The following is a 19571-nucleotide window of genomic DNA, read 5'->3' on the forward strand; positions in this document are numbered from 1 at the left end:
GGGTACCACTTAAGCACAGTAGACAAGTATATATCTATCCTGAAATCTGTCTTGAAATCACTTGGCCCGCCAGTGTGTGGAAAGTTAAGAATATTCCTAAGGATCACAGTGAATCAGGGACCTGTTTCCTCCCATATGGCTGTGAGAGGAAAACAAAGTAGCAACCTTTTTTAAAGTCTCGGTTTTCTTTACAGAGGAGCACATTCTGCTTCTATATATCCTGATACACAGTAACACATTAACACAAGAGGGTTAAGTGAAAGAGAGCAAAGAGGGAGCAAGGTCCTTGCATTCTATTGGACTCCTATTATCTTTAAAAGTAAAAAGTACATGCATGTTTCTGCATGTAGAAAAAAAATTGGCCTGTCATCTGCTCTGAAGGCACTACACTCTCAGCTTCTGTCAGTAAAACCATGTCTACGAGAAGTAAAAAAAGTGATTTTATAGAGCCATACAGCTAACTGCATTTATTCAGCAAAACAGCATCTTAACTTGCTTTACAATCTAGAATAAACCATCCTAACAACAACTATATTTTTCCTGGTTATTTGGGACATCCTGCTGTTCCAGTGTCTACATACATAAGCACAGCAATATCTGGACAAGATTGCCAATCATCTAACCAAATGTAATTACATTTCATAAGCTGTTCAAACTATATTTATATAATTTATATTACAAAATTTAATAACATTACAATTAATAAATGAGACTTTAGCTAATTTTCTAGTTTCATTTTATAGTGAATGAAGAAAAACAGGTCCTTCTGATGGCATCATTAACTTTATTCTACGGTATAAATTGAGACAGATGAATCATGCCCTAGGAATAAATGTAATGTAAACATCACCATTTGAGAGTCATGTGAGGTGCAGCCCACACAAAAATATGGCCTCATTCGTGACCAGAACCTTACCTTTGCTATTCAGGCAGCAAGGTATTATTTTATGTAAATGAGATTACAAAATTGGTCATTTTGCTTTTTAAAAAACAAGAAAGTTAACTGAAGCAGAAAGCTTAATTAATGAAGAAAAACTGATCTCTGTTCCAGACTGTGGCAGGGATAATAGTGAGACTGGCAGGGATAATAGTGAGACTGCTATTACAGAATAGCTCCAAAGCCATCTTACAGATGTGTGAATACTATCTTAAGCATATGCGTACAAGAGGCATTTCTTCTTGTGCACTTTTTAGTGTAATATTTAGCTATCCAAGGCAATAGTGGTAACGCCAGATCACTAGAAGAGCTTTAAGTAAATTTTTGAATTAGTAAATTTCTTTTTTTGGATAGGAATAATAAACTTTTTTGAAGTTGTAAAGAAAATTATGCTTGCTAACACATGGATAGCCTGCAGCAGTTATGAATTTTCCAAACTTACAAGCAATTGTACAGGGTTAGCAAGAAGCAAGCTACGTACTGACCCTCCAACCCCAGTCCTGTTAATTATACAGGACTGGCTGTTGCTGGGAGGAGGCTGAGAGACTTGTTTATGTCCCTGTTAATAAAGAAATATTATGATTTTGAGAGAACAAAGCAGATAACAGCATGTTTATGAGAAATGTGTTCTTGGAACAAAGATGAGGTTGATTCATCAGAATTAGAGCATAAGTTTTCTAAACTCCCTATCTGCTAATTAAAACTAAAACTAAAATAGACCTGGACCTAAACATTTCCTCCACTTTGGAATATTTGGCTCTTTGTGTGTGAATTTTCTTTGAAATTATATAATAAAAAATAGTTGTGAATTTGTAAGCAAAAATTCAGCATTGTTCTTCTGTTCAAATAGAAGAATTACTGACCAATATGGAGAAATAAAAGTTAACTTACAAAGGTCAGCTACCCTAAGGATACAGGATTTATTTGAATTAAGCAATATTATTGCAAGGCACATATAATCTAATGAATGACTTCCAAAGTCAACAGTCATTCTTGCACAGACAGCAAGGAATATACTCATTAGTTATTATGAGCGAGGAATTCTTGGTGTAATCTGTGAGAACAAAAACAATGCATCCCGTTTATTTCTTTAATTTCAGTCTCCAAGCAATGTTCTGCATTTTATTTTACTTTAATAGTTTGTGCATGAAGTGATTATTGGAAAACCCCCTGAAATTAGCACAGATTTAGATGCACATTACTGACATCTACTGGATTAAGTTGTATCTAACTCTCCCACTAGGTTATGATTTTCCCTCTCCTCAAGTGATAGAAGGCCCAAAATTTTGGAAAAAGAAGTTGTGGATTTTATTCTCACCCCTGAAGTTCCAAGCGCCCACAGTACAGAACACTGTAATAACCAGGAAGCTCCTATCCTAGTACTTAACTCGCATCTACTGTAAATTTATCTGAAGAATTCTATCCAAGCACAGAAAATACATTAAACACGTAAAAGTTGTGAACAAAAGGAAAATAGATTAATCAATGCAACACTTTACAACAATTATGAATCATAACCTTAGTTCCATGACCCACAATAAACAGAACATCCCAAAACATTTGGTCAAGGTAACACTTTCTACAAAGCAGAATGAACTACAGGTTATGATCATTAAAAACAAATAGATGATTAATAATTGTTACTTCGGTTAATAATTAGCTGATCATCTCACAGTTTGGGCTGGCTTTTTCCTTACAATAAATAGCAGCTAAATGAGCAGGGAGCTCCCTCGTTTTCCTCCTAGCGTCCCATACTGCATTATATCATCCATAATGGCATTCAGTGGAACCTGGCAGGTCTATGCCCAAGAGAACTATGAAGAGTTTCTGAAAGCTATTGGTAAGCGCCTTGTTACTTTTGAAATAATTTGCTTGGATAATTTTTTTTTTTGAATAATTTTGTTACTTTTGAAATAATTTGCTTAGATAATTTTGCACAACAACATCTTTTATGACAGCACTTCAATGTTTTTTTTTCTTTTGTTTTTGTGACAAACTACTTCCTATCAGGTAACTCTGTTAAGTCTACTTCAGAAATAAAAAGAAGCTGAAAATTGCACAATTAATGTAGAAAGGTTACAGAAAAATCCAAAACCTCTGTCTTAACATAAAATTGGCTCCCTCATAAAAGAAGACGTGTATCAGAAGTTGACCTGTTTTGGCTAATCTCTAATTTTTTAAGTACTTTTAACTAGAAGCAAGTTGTAAATGACATGTAAAATTTCCCAATGTTCTGTAAGCAGTGCAGGCACTTTCTATAGCATTAGTGATTAAATATATGTGATAGCTGTTTAGTAATCTCTAAGAAATTTGGTGGTTATGACTTTGTAGGTGCCTACATTAACAAAAATGCCTGAACCTTTACTGCTAATGATGATCCTTTTCAGATCACACTAGAGACACATTGATAAGGTGCTTTGAGGTCACTTGCACTGATACAGCTTTGACCTCACGGATAACCCCCACCTTCTATTTGCCTGGGAAGAGGTAAGAGAGACAGAGTGGCACAGATACGATATTAGTTGTAAAGATATGTCCTCATATGGCAAGCCTTTACTGAAAGAAACAATAAATATTCTGACACAAGAATAATGAATATAATATAAAAATTTTTATAGATGAGTTGCAACAGAACAATACATCCATAGAGAAGTGAGGAATCTAAGAATTTACCTTTTAACTCAAACATTATTTTCTAGTATCGGTTTGTATTGCTCTTGTACCTTCATCAGAGAAGAATATTTGGTATTTCATATCAACAAACTACTTCATAATAGAAAAGTTCTTTTTTGTTCTTTTTATAGCATTGCCAGCTGACGTCATCAAAGTTGCTAAAGATATTAAGCCTACTATTGAAATACAACAAAAAGGAGACAACTTCACTGTGACATCAAAAACCCCCAAGCAATCTGTAACGAACTCATTTACACTTGGAAAAGAGGCTGACATTACTACTATGGATGGCAAAAAGCTAAAGGTAACTTATTTTAGGAATAGGTGCATCTCTAGTCATACTTCAGTTTTAATGCATTAATGAAATTTGTACTGTTTCCATTAGCAAAAAATAGTATGTACACATGCATTTGTATCATTTCAACTGACAGAAATGTTTTGCAAAAACTCTCATGAAAATGCTGTGGTCTTCAGTTTAAATTAGCAGATGTGGTTATGAAGATGCCGTATCACCTGCATTTATTTTACATTTGACTATGTAGTCACCTACTTATTTTAACGGAATTCTCAAATTTTTTAATTATATGTTTAAATCTGCTTCAACAGTGTACTGTGAACATGGTAAATGGAAAGCTTGTGTGCAAATCAGAAAGCTTCTCTCATGAACAAGAAGTTAAAGAAAATGAAATGGTGGAGGTAAGTGTTTAGAAAGCAGTGGTGCATTAAGAAAAATGTTGAAGGAAGTTAGTTCTGAGTTGTTCTCTATTGACAAAGAGCTTTTTTTCTAGGAAGTTAACCTTATTAGACTCCTAAAAAGTGACCACTTGGGTAAAAACTACCATAGGAAGCACAGCTAACTATACTAAAGTTATGTACTTGGACAACTTCTTGAGATCATTTTGAGTACCTCAAATTACTTTTTTAACATCAAATAAGCAAAACACTACACAAAAGAACCCATCACTGTTTTACTGTTGGGATGTATCTTTCTTGTAGTGCCTATCACTCAAAATACTCCTTAATACAGAGCGATAAAATGCAGTTGATGACAACATTATAGTATTTAGATTCTCACTCTTCAGAACTGGTTTTGTAAAACACAATTTCCTTGGTATGAATGTTAAGGACATATTTATATGCAAGTACTGCAATTGTATTTTCTTGTGGAATAAGATGGATTTTTAAATGAATTACAGAAATATCTAGTCACTTAGCTACAAATAGATTTCTTAAAGTCTAAGTGAAAAACAAGTTACACATATTTGTCATCTACAGCGTTTGACTGTTGGTGGAGCAACACTTGTCAGAAGAAGCAAGAGAGTCTGAAGACAGATCCACTTTCTTTGAGACATTTTTTACATACCTAAAATAAAGCGCACTTTCCACCAGGTGTGATCTTTGTTATCTGAAAGAATAGTACAGAAAACCATTATTTTTACTCTCCTATCACATACAAATCACTTCCCATTATAAGACCATGCTTTCCCTGATTACACTTACAAATCCCTTCCATACTCATTTTGAGGACTGGAGGTCTGCCTCCCAGACAATCAAACCTGGGAATTTGGGCATGTCTGAAAAAATTAGGATTCACCATAATAATCAATGGGAGGGGACAGAAGCTGATATGTTTCTTGTTTCATAACACACTTAGAGAACCCAATCAGTTTTTATCCCTCATTCTAATAATGTTTGCTGTCCTACTAAAAACCCTCTCTATATCCTATCCAGCAAAGAGCAATTAGACATTTGCACCGGCAATCAGTGCATCTGTAACAAGAATAGTAAGAAGTATTCTAAAAGCTATGAAGAATTTTTAAGAATCATAAACAATTATAAAATAGTAACAGGAATGACTAGTCTTAAAACAATGTACAGAAGAATACAATTAAACAAAAATAAGGCATTACAAGATCAAAGGCAATTAAACATTCTTCCAATTTACCATATACTCCCAGTAACTGCTTGCCAGTTCTTGTAAGTACAAATGGAAGGTTTATGTTCAGATTATGTGCCTCTAGTCCATTGTCTAGGCTGAAGTATAACATGCATAGCATCCATGCCTATGACAATTTCTTTGGTCACTACTGGTTAGATTCTATTATTATATTAGCAGTCCTATTTAATACTTATTTATGTCACTGTAAGTTTGTTAGAATTTGATCTTGGTTGTAAGAGCTACACGAGAAATGTTGCTGGACTGATTATGTCATTTAAAATCCTCATGTGGACCTGAGTCTAGATCTTTCCTATGCTAGGAGAAAAGCAGTTTGTGAGTCTTTTTGTGTTTTAGCTAATACCATTTGCAATATGCTTTAAACACAAACAAAGAATCATATTCGTATTCTTCAGTAAGAATGTTCTCATAGGGAGTTTTACTGGCGTAACTATGCAAGTATTGTTATGCTCATTTAGTTTCTTACATAGTTTTACTTTTAAGTACTCTTTTGCACACTTTAAATTTAGCGTGAATTACACAGAAATAAGATCAGCAGTACAGGATCAAGACACTGGTCAGACCTCAGAGAGAAGGCTGTTCTAAAGCTTCAGTAGTGCAAGAAGCCATTTAGAAGTTTGGAACAGTAATGTTTGAAAGTTGCTGGGTAACTGCTGCTAACTACACAACGAAGCTTTACAAAAAATAACGTAGTTTTCTAACAGTAAATTCACAGAACACTGCAAGTCTTCAATAACCAAGTGCTGTATCAGTAAATTGTAGTTACAAAACGTGATATACTTCTAGGTTAACTTCTATATTACTTTAACTCAGAAATCATCCATTACATGTACCTGAACACTTTTAAGTTTGTAAAAATACAATTCTTTGCTTTTGATACATTATAATATAAAATGGGATTGATGTTAAAGAAAACTCTATTAAATCTTTTGCTTTTAAAACAAACATCAGAATTTTAATTTCGTCTGATGTCTGCTCAAATATTCCCAGCCCACTCGATACATCTGCCCTACAAAATCACTCCTTCCATATTCAACCCCTTACCAAAGTTCAGGCTCAATACAGGACAACTGCTATACAAAGGCAGATTAAGTTATAAAGATTGTAGACATTCTAAACCTACAGTAACCCATAAATATAATTTAATATTAAACCATTTTAATTTGAAACAACCAAAAATTCTCAAAAGAAGTAATTCATATTACTTCACAATCACAGTGATTTAGTATTTCTGGCAACTCAGCCAATCTTATCAATCCCATTGCAATATTCGTTTGTCACAGGAAATCTCAGATTTAGAGGAAATGTTCAGTGTAGTTCTTTCAAAACCTGAAGGATTTTGGTTAGATTGGGGACCCTACCTTACTGCTCTAGGTAATCAGTTATTTATGGGTGACTATTGTTATAGCTTTGGACAGCAGTACTGGATCTACTGCAGTGAGATGTTGTGAAATCTTCTGCAAAGGACTTCTGGAGATTATTTACAATCTTGTAAACAAAAACATTTCTGTCTTGTTCAAAACTGTTAATTTCCAAATCTAAGGGCTCTGCAAGGGCTATCCTGGCAGCAAACATTTCTATCCATTGCCAACTCTATTCCTTGGTGATTCTACATTCCTTGGTGATTCCATTGTTTTTCAGCATGTCTAAAGATTGAATTCTTTCTGCTTTGTTATAGCTGCATTGTGTTGTGTGCTCCACTATAACCTCAGTCTCTTATTTCCTTTCCTTGGCTTGATTTTCATGTTCTTTTGACAACTCTTTTGTGTGTACAGAATGATTGTATATATAGTACAAGGTTACAAACTAAAATACCAACTGCTAGCATATTTAGAACAGAACAATGTTAAAGGGGAACATCAAATGTGTAACACACTTTCAGGGACCTCTGTCTGTTTTCTACAGGGTCCTATACACAGACCGCTAAGCATTCAGTAACTATCAATCATTTTCTTTTTTTTTCCAAAAGAGTGGCATATACAGTTGGCTTCTCCATCTGCTGCGCTTGTGATTCAAAGTCCTGTCACACAAAACCTGTAAAAAGGTCAAATGATTCTTGGTGCGAGATTGTCAGGAGAGCAGCGTGCCCACCAACCGTAGTTTATCTCATACTCAGCCATTTAAAACAGATCAGTAAAGTCAGGAAGTGAAAATATGTTACTGATAGGCATCAGGACCGCATGAACTCAGAAGTCTCTCTTCAGTATCTGCCTGCGCAGTTTGTTAAAAATTCCTCACACCAGTGAAGATGCAGAGAGGCTTCTTTACGGAGCCCTTCATCGACTCACCTTTCAAACATGTAAACACTCACAGATCTACCACCTTCTCGCCTACTTCACCACTGGCAAGTCACGCATTATGTGTAATGAAAGCAGTAATTTCTCTAGCTGCCTACTTTATTGCTCTGTGAACTGCACAAGGGTGAACCACAACGCCTAAGGGCGACCGCGCGGGGCAGGAGGCAGCCGGCCGGGCGCGCACGGCCTTTCCCCTCAGGACGACGGCGGCGCGTTGGCCTCCATCTTGCCAACCACCGCCAACGGCGCAGAGCGCGCGCATCCCCCCTCGCCTGGGCGGGAAAAGCGAACGGCTGAGAGGGCGCGCGCAGGCGCGGAGCAGGGCGAGCGGAGGGCGCATGTGCGCGCAGCGCTGGAGCGGGGCGGGGGGATTCCCTCGCGGGTGTCTCCTGCGCGCGCGCTGGAGCGGGCGGGCGCACGGGGCATGCGCAGTGAGGGGAGGGTCGGTTTTGGCGCCGGCTGTTCCCCCCACGCGCTCCCCTCCCTCTCCCCCTCCCCCGTGTTTCCCTCCTTTCGCGGAGCTCTCGCCGGAAGCCCCGCGGGAAGTCTCGCGAGAGGCGGCGGGCGGCTGGCTGTGGCGCTGCGTGCTGCTCCGGAGGGTCGCCTCAGCCGCTCCGCTCCCCGCAGCGCCTGGGCCCCGCCGCTCGCTGCCCCTCGCCCCCCGCCGCTGCCGCCATGTCCCGCTACCTGCGGCCCCCCAACACCTCGCTCTTCGTGCGGAACGTGGCCGACGACACCCGGTGAGCGGGGGCGAGCGCGGCGGGGGGAGCCAGCCGGGCGCGGGGGCCGCGCAGGCTTTGGCGGGCTCGCTAGGCCGCGCGGGCGGCTGCCGCGGGAGGCTGCGGGGCCTCCCCGAGCGAGGGGCCGCCGGGCGGAGACGCAGGCCTCTCCCTTCGCGGCTGCTTTCCTCTTCTCCCTGCCTTGCCTTCCGCTCCCTTCTCCATTTTCTTCGCCGTCCCGTCCTTTCGATCCCCCCCCGCTCCCCCAGGATCGGTGTCAAAAAACACCCAGAAAGAACAAAGCTGGGCCAGAAGAGAGTGAAACTCTCTCAGCCGCATTCGTGTGTCTCCAGCGGGAGATCAAGGCGGGATTTGCCGGCCCAGGTCGGCAGTAGCTGCCTGTGCGCCACTTCTGTGCTCAGCGGCCGCTGGAATTTTAAATATGTTTTTAAAATGCAGCGATTATTCTGAGAAGGGAGAAAACATAGCATGCTTGCTGTGAATGTCCTCGAAATTCATAGTGTGTTTGGTTCCGTTAGTATGGTAATTGCTGCCTGTTCGGAAGGAATGTTATTGCACTAATTGTTATGTACCGTGGCCTCTTACGAGGCTCTTAGCGCAGAGGGGAAAAAAAAAGAAAACGCCTTTTCGCTATAATAATTGCAGCAAAATTAGGTAAGAACCAGTTGCGTGCAGTTCAGTACAATAATTTTTCATTGTTTAGAAGAATATACATATTGCATGCCTCAGTATTTACTGCTTGCTTGGATGTTTTTAGCGAACTGTTAGATTCCTCTATTTCCCTTCTGCAGTTTAGCGCTTCCCTTTTGTGTTTGTTACTGGTTGTGGAATCTTTATAGAGCATACGCATATAAATTACATACGTGATTTGGAGCACTCTTTATGCTGTTAGCTGTAGAATTTCCGTGGAAGTCACTACACGATTTGCTTGTAAAAAGTGAAGCCTGAGTTTTGAAACTTGCTGGCTGGACAGCTTGCACCAAAGTTGTTCAACAAATAACAGTAACGTAGGCACAACAGAATGAATTAGGAACCTTACTGTTGTAAAGAAAATATTTTTTTTAATTTTTTTTATGAGCATTCATTCCTTTTTTGACAGTAATTTACTTTAGGGTCAGAACAACAAGGGAAAAAGACTTTGAAATTCTTAATGAGACTCCTGTTCAGGCTCTCATTGTAAGCTTGTGATTAAATGATATTTTTAGAGACAGCTTCATTATGAGATCTTTATGTTGGTTGTTGGAATTGCTGCCTTGTTGTCATAGTGTAAAAAAAGTCTACTGACTATATGTAATATAGATTTTTTTCCCCAGCTAATAAGAAAGAGAAATGAATAGCAATAACTCTTTCACACCACATAAATTATACATTCACATGAGTGTCTCATACAGATTATTGTGTTAAAATTATACAGAAAAATATAGGTAAAGAAGCTAATGTAATTAAGAAACCTCTCTGTTGGAGGGACGGGAGTTGATTCAAGCTATCATCTCTTTGGAGTAGCTAAGGGCATAAATGGGTTGCTCACTCAAGTTCTATTCCATTTGATATGGTTGTAAGTGTTGAATATTCAATGGAAATGAGTTTGTGTGACTGATTTATTCTTGTACTTTTTCTTTGCATGCTGCAGTTAACGTTTGCATGTTGCAAAATAAGCGTTAAAAATCTTATAGAATACTTCTTTGAAAAAAAGTTCTTGGATCCTTCTCGCTCTCAGCCCACTTTGCTAGTGCGTTTTGCATTGAATTAGCTAAAATATTTAGTTTACGCTTATACTGTGGAGTTACACTAAACAGTGGATTCAAAATGCTGAGGTGTATTTTGAGCGTCTTGAGGTTCAGCAGTGTTGCAGCCTGATATGTTCTTAACAATGAACTACTCAAACTCTTTCCTCCTGGCCCCAAATATTTTGCTACATTAATCTTCTTCAGAATGCTCCAAAAAGGTGGTTGCTCATATTATTTGATTGGAGCTGTGTCTTTTTTATTATTATTATTTAGCAGATGTTTTTTAACTTAAATAAGGAGAAAACATATATACGATATTTGTGATATTTTAGGTCTGAAGATTTGCGCCGTGAGTTTGGTCGTTATGGGCCTATAGTTGATGTATACGTTCCACTTGACTTCTACACTCGTCGTCCCAGAGGATTTGCTTATGTTCAATATCCTTTCTTCAGATGGCTGATTAGTGAGGGGTGTTGAAGTTTGAAATTCAAGTTTATGTAAGAGGTAACAAATCTAAATGAAAAAGCAGTTTACTTTTGTGTTGTATCTAATAAGTGTCTTACTTATATTGTGGTGTTACATTATTTTTGAAGATTAACTCCTCTCAATTGTTCTTTGCCTTTTTGCAAAACTTAAATCAAGTCCAGTAATATAAAAGCTTGCTTATGTGACTGAAATTGATACTATATGATTTAAATGAAAAATTATCACTGACTCAAAATTTTCTACCATGTTTTTATTATAACTGGTATGTAAGTAAATTATGCTTAGCAAATTGTGGCTAGTATTCATTGTTAATTTAAATTTTTTTTTAATGGGAACTGGAATCACTTGATCAAAAAACAGATTGTATAAAAAAAATGAGGTGAACTTCTTTCTTTAATATTGTCCCCTAATTTACTGTCCTCTGTTGTTGCCTCAGAATGTAAAGCTGTACAGTAATGGCGACCCCAAAGAGAAAGCATGAAAGAACCTTTAGAGTAGAGTTCAACAATTAAGGCAAGTAGACAAGCCAAAGACCTCTTAAGGATCAGGCTTGAAGAGAAGGGAGAGTTTGGGAAAAGAAAAAATAAAGAAAAGCTGGAAGAAGGACAAGCCATAATGGGAGACAAAGCTTCGCTTTATCCACAAAAGGGGGAAAAGGTTGTTTTTCAAAGTAAAAGATAAAGCCATCTGTCATTTTTGGCCAAGCATCTCATGACAAGTCCTTCTGACAAGCACTTAAAGAGTTAAAGGTCAAGATGAAGTTGAATGGTGGCCAAGATTAAAGGAGTCATACCTGATGTATCCTACAGAATAACAGTTTTTCTTCTGTTTGTCATGTAAGCAATAATTTGATGAATGATTCTGGTTTAGTCCATTGACAAAACCTGTAATATTTCTTTTGTGAGTGCTATTGTAATTGTGATCTTGAATGAAAATGCATTCGTTCTTGGTTTATCAAGGTAAATATACCTACAACATGGTAGTTTATTTTTTGTATTGATGATGGTGGTGATGGACTGAGTTGCTACGAGGAGAAAGGCAATTCATTCTTTCAAGTCCCGTACGTGGAAGGAGGTGTGTGAATTACAGTAGTAGTTGATCTTGGGCATTAAAATTGGCAAAGACTGTGTTACTGAACATCTGGCTGATAGTGTGGTATTTTTAGTGTATGGTTTTATCACGTATAGACTGTTGACAGTCTATATATGTGTCCTTGGTATCACATAATTTAAATATTTAAAATCAGCTGGTGAAAAGGGAAAGTTTTATCCCAATTTTAAAATTCATAGAAATATGTAGTTTTTTATTGTTGACGTGCCTAAAGCTTTTTAAGAACTGTGATTTCTTTTTCTAGTAGTGTAAATATAGTGTAGAGAACTGAATCACCATTAATAATTAATTATTTTGAAAAGGATACATTTATTTTTTATTTAAGTACAAGTAGGAGAAGGAAGAACTTCAACATTGTGTAGCAATTGCTTACTAGTAGATAAGTTCATGGTCATAGCATGAGATTTGAATTTTATTGTATTGCAGGAATTCCCAGATAGTTGGTTAATTAAAAGTTGCTCACATTTTCTGTAGCATGCCCAAAACAACCTAAAAAATGATTGTAAAATTAGAGAATAACTGATTTAAAATACAGAATTTGTTAATTACTCAAATTCCCAAGTACCTTAACACTCACCACATTCGAAGATGTCCGTGATGCAGAAGATGCTCTCCATAATTTGGACCGAAAGTGGATTTGTGGTCGGCAAATAGAAATCCAGTTTGCACAGGGGGATCGGAAGAGTAAGTGCTTGCATGTATTTCATCAGATGATTTTAGCCTAGTTTAGTGCTAGGCAACATTACACACGTTATTAATTATTGTGATATGTTCTTTTTATACATAGATAGTATGTAGATATTTTGCTTTTTATCCAATAACTATTGATGTCTATTGTTTTAATTAAAAATAAATAACCGAGTACAATGGTCACTTACCACAGTGTGGTAAGCTGAAAAAATTTAAGAGCTTTCTGTGCAGTTTTATCAAGCTTTCTTTTATTATGTTTCATGGAACATAATTCTTGGGTTTGGTTATCTAATTGTAAAAAAATATTTCTTATGTAATTAGTAGCATGAGCAATAAGGTGCTTTAAGTACAAACCAAACGTAGACTTCTACTTTTGGTTAAATATGCATGTGGAACTTGAGGGTACCTCAGAGATCTTTCCAATCAGGTCGTTAAAGAAAAAAACTAACTGTTCAGTTTTTCCTCAAAAGTGCCCATTCAGTTTTTTTTGAGGTCAATGGAAATCACATGCTCTGAAGGACAAACTTCTGTCCCGTATGTAAATGTTGGGGTTTCCTTTATGTTTCTGAACAAAAACTAATTAGATCTACTTCAGTGATGTCAACAGCAGTACTTAAACCAAAAAAATTGTAGCGACTAGCTACAATTTGATAAGGCATAATATGTCTAAAATACACTGAAATGCTATCCTTGCGTTTGAATGAGGGCTGAATTTAACACAAGAGGAAGATAGTTGTGCTGCTTTGAAAAAATACAACAGAAGACTTCTAAGTTAATTTCCACTAATTATTTTAATAGTTAAACTACAGAGTGAATGCCTGCTGCTGTACTGTGGGTTGGGGGGCGGGTTTTGCTTTTTTGTTTCATTTTAGAATCAGACTTTCCTTTTTGTGGAATCGGTTTCTTTACTACTTCTGTATAAACTTTCCATGTAGACGAAAGGAGCTGTAGGGAAAAAATAAGTCTTTTAATCATGAAGGAAGAGAGTGGATCGGGTGTGATGTGTGGTACTGTATAGTCAGGAAAAATGGAAGTTAAATTAATTCCCAGTTAACTGTCACTTTTTAGGTGAATTTTTTAGGTGAATTTAGGAGTGTCAGGATGTATGAGGTATTAACCTGGCCTGTTAGACCAGCTTATAGTTTGAAGGTGGGCTGAAATCACCTTAGCCAGTTGTGTGTTTTGATTTTTATGGAGCCTTAGTCCTTTCTTACCTCATTCTTTTTTCTAGATTGACAGTACTGACAGGACTGCATTAAGTTTTGTCCAGTGGTTAAAGCAACAAAGCATCAGTGGCATACAGCACTCATTTGTCCGTCTTTTTCTGTATTTTTCATAAACATCTGTTAAAATCATGAATTAAACTTTCTGATGAATACTGAATACATAAATAGCATTAGTAATGTTACTAAGGGGAGAGCAGGGGCTTTATTTATTTTCTTTTTTTAAACTTAATGTTAAAAATTGCTATTTTTCTACAGCACCAAATCAAATGAAAGCCAAGGAGGGGAGAAACCTATACAGTTCTTCTCGTTACGATGACTATGACAGATATAGGCGATCTAGAAGTCGGAGTTACGAAAGGAGGCGGTCTAGAAGTCGTTCTTTTGATTACAGCTATAGAAGATCGTATAGTCCTAGAAAGTAAGTGTAGTGTTTTTGGCTTCAACTACACAGCAGTCTGGTGGAGGAGAAACACCATATTGACTATTTAGTTGTTAACATTTTGAATATTCTTTTTCTATATTTACTTTGTAATCATTTGTGGGACTTCTGTTGCTTGCATGCTTCATCAAAACAAATACTGAATGAAATGATTCTGTGCTTCATTGGAGAATAACTAAAAGCAAATGCTTATCTCAGAAAAACTGAACTTATTAATCATATGTATAAATACATAGGTATTTGTCACTGTTTACTTTTTCTGATGTACCTTTTTAGCAGTAGACCTACTGGAAGACCTCGTCGTAGCAGAAGCCATTCGGACAATGATAGGTAAAATAATTTTTACACCATTTAAATCAAACTAGATCACTGTATTCCTTTAATTGTAGGCTTAAAAGTTTCTCCTGCAAAAATGGTAAACAATTTTTAATGTACTAGATGTCTAAGAATAGTGTTTTTACATTCAAATCTCCTCTCTCCCCTTTATTCTGATAGGTTCAAACACCGCAATCGATCTTTTTCAAGATCTAAGTCCAATTCAAGATCACGATCCAAGTCACAGCCCAAGAAAGAAATGAAGGCTAAATCACGGTCTAGGTCTGCATCTCACACCAAATCTAGAGGCACCTCTAAAACAGATTCTAAAACACACTATAAGTCCAGCTCAAGATATGAAAAGGAATCGAGAAAAAAAGAACCAGCTAGATCCAAATCACAGTCAAGATCACATTCTAGATCTAGGTCAAAATCTAGATCAAGGTCATGGACTAGTCCCAAGTCCAGTGGCCACTAACAGTGTATCCATGTTGTTTTTAGGCATGTAACATTCATTTACACACAGTTCAGTTTACTTAAATCATCAGGAATATGATGTTGCAACAGTGCTAAAGAAAAAAAAAAAACACCACCACCTGTCCTTTGTCAAGTTTTCCCTGTAGCAGACAATGGTTATAATTAAAACAGTGTTGAGAAGCCACTGAGAGAGAGAGAGAGAGAGAGAGAGAAAGGGAGAATGTCCACTTGGTTAAATGTCATGGGCAGCTACTGATTTGGTTGTGGTGTCTCTGTATATTTTTGTAAAGACTTGCATTTTTAATGCTTAAATATTGGTGATGACTTGATTAGTCATAATTTGCAACACTGTCCTATTAAAAAGTGTCATACCCACAGAGAAATTGATACTAGTTTGTGCTGAACAGTTAAACCAACTGTTTAACTTGTTCTTTAATACTAAATTTTGTGATAAAATGGAAAACTGGACAGCTGTAGTGCAACACTGACTGCTGTGAAATGCAGACTGGCAGTTACGTTTTCGTTGTTCAAAGGCAGGTTTCTGTATTCTCTGTGCCCACCGACAAGAGTAGGTTGGTAAATGGAGGTCTGTGGAGAGAGAGTGTTGAAATTTCTCTTTTACCCTGCCATCTGGAAAGATGGTACTAACACACACAGTGCATGGGGAGAGAGTTAGTCCTGGAAGCTTGTTCAGAGATTGTGCAGTGTCATGACTTGTCAGGATAGCGGCTTCACTGCTTTTTACCTGGCTGCTAATACTAAACATGTGAGAGGGGAAAAAAGCCTTGAAATGGAAAATTAAGTTCAGATTTCAGTGAATGACAGAGCAACTACATATTAGGTTGTGTGTATGTTTTATGCAGTTTTTGTATCTATTCTAAATTTTAGTGAGCAGTTAACCATAAAATTGCTTAGTTTTCCTGCTGTTAGATACAAGTAGATTGTTTCGAGTTGTGTGTGTACAGTATATAAGAACTTAACTTTTATGCCAATGACTCCTGTGGTTAGTTGGTGTATTCATAGGTATAAAACTGTAGCCATCTCTCTTCTTAAGTAACAAAGGCTTGCTTTTACCCATCAAAAAGTATTTAGTCAAGCAAGTCTGAATCACTTTTTCCTCAGAATGGATAGTGGTACAAGATTTCATTTTACTTAAGAACAAATGTTTGAAGTTGGATATGAACAAGAGCTGCATCTCTAGCTATTTAGTTTATCACTAATACAGTATATTTAGTAACTTGATTGTGAAAAATAACAAAACCAGTGTGTACTCTTACCAGTATTTCTCTAGAAGGCAAGATATTTTGTTACAAAAATGGCTTTTGGCATTGTTTTTTTTTTTTCTATTTACCTTCAAAAGCCAGCATCACACACTTAGTGTTCCTTGCTGTCTATGTAGTAGCATATAAAGACATTTGTTTAAAAAAAAATCCTTTTTAGAGAAATGTTTTAGGTTTTGGTTTTAATGTTTTCAGCAGGGCCTTTGAAGAAATGCAGATGGCTTTTAAATATTGGCAGTGGAACGTGCTTAGGGGGGTGATTCTAGAACCTTTGTATATTTGATAGTATTTCTAACTTTTTCTTTACTGTTTGCAGTTAATGTTCATGTTCTGCTATGCAATCATTTATATGCACGTTCCTTTAATTTTGTAGACTTTCCTGGATGTATAGTTTAAAAACAACAAAAAGTCTATTTAAAACTGTAGCAGTAGTGTGCAGCTCTAGCAGAGGAAAGTTGTGGGATTAAACTTTGTATTTCCTTTCTTATAGAGGCTTCTAAAAAGGTATTTTTATATGTTCTTTTTAACGAATATTGTGTACTACCTTTAAAACATCAATGTTTTGATCAAAATAACTAAAGACCCAGCTTATTTTCTGCTTGCTGTAAATTTAGCAAACATGCTGTAATAAAAAAAATGAAGGAAATACTGATCCACTGGAATTATTGTAGCTTTAGAATTTGACTCCAGAGCATTGTTAGGGGTAGAGCTACGCATCCCTTATGGAGTAAAATCCTTAGTATGGTATTTCAGTAAAGTCAGGAATTTGTTTGTCTGAGTAAATATCACTTCACATTTTTAAAGGGGGTACTAGAGAAAATAAGGCTGATGAGCAAATGTTTTAGTTTTCAATATACTGAAATTTCTGTTCACATTCATTATTGATGGATAGACTTCTCTATGATTATAATTTAGATAGTGCTAGCTAGGTTGCAAACTGCTAAAATCAGCAATTGAAGATTCATATTGAGTCTAATTTCTAGGTAATAGCTCATCATTTTACATTTGTTTTATCAAAAACTGCACCAGCTGTGATTCTTCAGCAGGTTGTAGACATTTTTTGGTGTATAGAGTTTGAGCTGCCTCCTGGTGCTAGAGGTACATATAACTTGATCTTTTTATGCCACTGAATGAGAACAATTCTGAAGAACACTTTAATGGTTTGATAAATCCTATCTTGTACTTTTTAAGTTGAGCTCTGATTGTCTGCTAGTTGATTTCTATAAAAATGGTTTGTAACAGGGGAAAAACCCACCCTTTTCAGCATCTTTAAATAATACAGTATTCAGAACTAAAATCTGACTTAAATGGTCCACCTGGCTGTCTCTTGGGATAATGTGGTTACAGAAGCTGGCGTGTTTTGGTCAGCAACCTGCAAAGGATTGTTGTGATCAATGTTCACATGTCAGTCCAGCCAGAGTTACAGCTGGTTTGGTGGGGAGGAGGGAACAGGACATCATGTCCAGGCTGAGATCCTAACTTCTGACTGCAGAGTAATAGTAACATACCTTAACGATTTTGTCGTCATGTCCTTATATTGTGTGCCTCTAAATTTATGTATAGCACAGTTTAAATTTTTTGTTTTGAAAATCCAATTCATTGCAAGTATAATGTAGTATCTGACAGTTCTGATGGTTCTTTCTTTCTCTCCCAGAGGTAGGACTAAACTTTGACTTGACTTGTGTATATGAACAAGCCAGAAAAGCCGAACACAAACCCACGATGTTTCAAGAGTGCATGAATAAAGATGTTGTCCTAGTTCTTGCTCCCATGGAAAAATTGTGAAGAAGCTGTTCTGTGGGCCTTTCAGTTGGGGACGAGTTAGCAGGATGTGGCCAAAAGGGCAGGGAATGTTTATGCATTCATGCAAGTCAAGCCACAGCCCATCTAGATAACATCTCCCTTCCTTGATGCAGGTATCGTATTCCTGCTCTAAAAAAAGCAGTAGCCTGTCTTGTGCAAGCTACCTGCAGGTTATGCACAGCTGGAATGCAAGAACATATGCAGGCTACAAAAGATCATGTATAGGCATCTTTCTTTTGGAGTCTCAAGAATGGTGGGAATTACGTTTTTTCTGTGGTAAACTAGATTTTGTCATTCCTGCAAATTCTGTAGAATTGAAGTGGTGTGTATAAACTCTGCTGAAACTAATGGCTGTGCTCCAAAATATCTGCAGCATATTGATTTATCTCAGCAGTAACAGAAGGCTCTATTGGAACTTCTTTTTCACCAAAAGTCCATGCACCCAACTGATAATTTTAATTAAAAATCTTAAATTTAGTGTTTAAGTAGCTGGGTGTTTAAATTAGGGACTATGATAGACTGGTCTCTGAAAGCTAAATGTTATCCTTTCTATGTCTTTTAAAGATGTTTAAATGTACACTATAATGGCTTTATTCAAAGTGAAAGTTTTCAATTTAAATGTTACTTTGACCTCTGCTCTTAGGAAGAGCTGCTTCTTTTTCTCTAAATGTTTAGTCTGGGTAACAGCTTGAAAAATGTTCAGAGAAGGGTAATTGGATCAAAGTATATTTGCAGCACTGCTACATGATTTTGGCAGGGATGTTGCAGATAACATTTTGAAGTACAAAGGAATAGATTTACACATTTTTAGGACATAATCACCCATTAGTAATTGCTGGTTTTCTCCATTTATCTTGTAACTTGCTTAAGAAGTCTGTAGTCCATTGCTATAGTACTTGTCTGAAGATGCTCTTACTGATGAGTCTATTATAGGAAGGGAAGACTATGTACCCTGTAGCGTGTTTGATCAAAAGATGCTAATGTTTTATTCATACACATCCTTTCTTCTTGAGTTTTGTGTTCCATCTGTGCAAATAACCCTGTGAATTGGGAATAAAATGTACAAGTTTTGACTATACCTTGAGAGCACCTTCTGACTTAATTTTAACACAGCTGTAGTCTGTTGGAGATTGGTCACCAAACACTGAACTACCCAAGGAAGCTTCCTCCAAGCCCAGAGCGCTTGAGCCAACAACTCGCCACCCGAGGTAGCTGACAGCAGAGTCACAACTGTACTCAGCCAAACTGCAGCTGTCTCAAGTTAGCTTGTCTTGCTCCTAAGTCTAGCTTTCCTGGGCAGAGCTGACAGTCCCTTTAACACAGTGTTTGGGGGTAACATTAGCAGCCCTTTTAAAATCCTGTGTTGTATGAATCAGTTGGCAGGACGTGAATGAGAGGTGTGCAGTGGAAGAAC

General features: G+C 37.1%; 2 protein-coding genes across 6 annotated transcripts; both read left to right on the plus strand.

Annotated features, from left to right (window-relative positions):
* Window positions 1–2703: 2703 nt before the first annotated feature.
* On the plus strand, window positions 2704–4973 carry LOC134150182 (fatty acid-binding protein, liver). The gene is made up of 4 exons (XM_062593837.1): window positions 2704–2777; window positions 3742–3914; window positions 4217–4306; window positions 4886–4973. The coding sequence occupies exons 1-4, from the start codon at window positions 2711–2713 to the stop codon at window positions 4934–4936; spliced, it is 381 nt and encodes a 126-aa protein (XP_062449821.1). The 5' UTR covers window positions 2704–2710; the 3' UTR covers window positions 4937–4973.
* A 3406-nt stretch (window positions 4974–8379) lies between these two features.
* Window positions 8380–19235, plus strand: SRSF10 (serine and arginine rich splicing factor 10). 5 transcript variants are annotated; one of them, XM_062593767.1, is made up of 6 exons: window positions 8380–8604; window positions 10664–10768; window positions 12508–12611; window positions 14099–14261; window positions 14562–14612; window positions 14778–18002. In XM_062593767.1, the coding sequence occupies exons 1-6, from the start codon at window positions 8540–8542 to the stop codon at window positions 15073–15075; spliced, it is 786 nt and encodes a 261-aa protein (XP_062449751.1). In that variant the 5' UTR covers window positions 8380–8539; the 3' UTR covers window positions 15076–18002. The 5 variants fall into 5 exon arrangements, with proteins under 5 accessions (XP_062449751.1, XP_062449750.1, XP_062449754.1 ...); XM_062593766.1 differs by having other exon boundaries at window positions 8386–8604; window positions 14559–14612; XM_062593770.1 differs by lacking the exon at window positions 14778–18002 and adding an exon at window positions 18009–19235 and having other exon boundaries at window positions 8389–8604.
* Window positions 19236–19571: the final 336 nt, after the last annotated feature.

The sequence above is a fragment of the Rhea pennata genome, chromosome 23, assembly GCF_028389875.1.
Source record: "Rhea pennata isolate bPtePen1 chromosome 23, bPtePen1.pri, whole genome shotgun sequence".
NCBI classification, from domain to species: domain Eukaryota; kingdom Metazoa; phylum Chordata; class Aves; order Rheiformes; family Rheidae; genus Rhea; species Rhea pennata.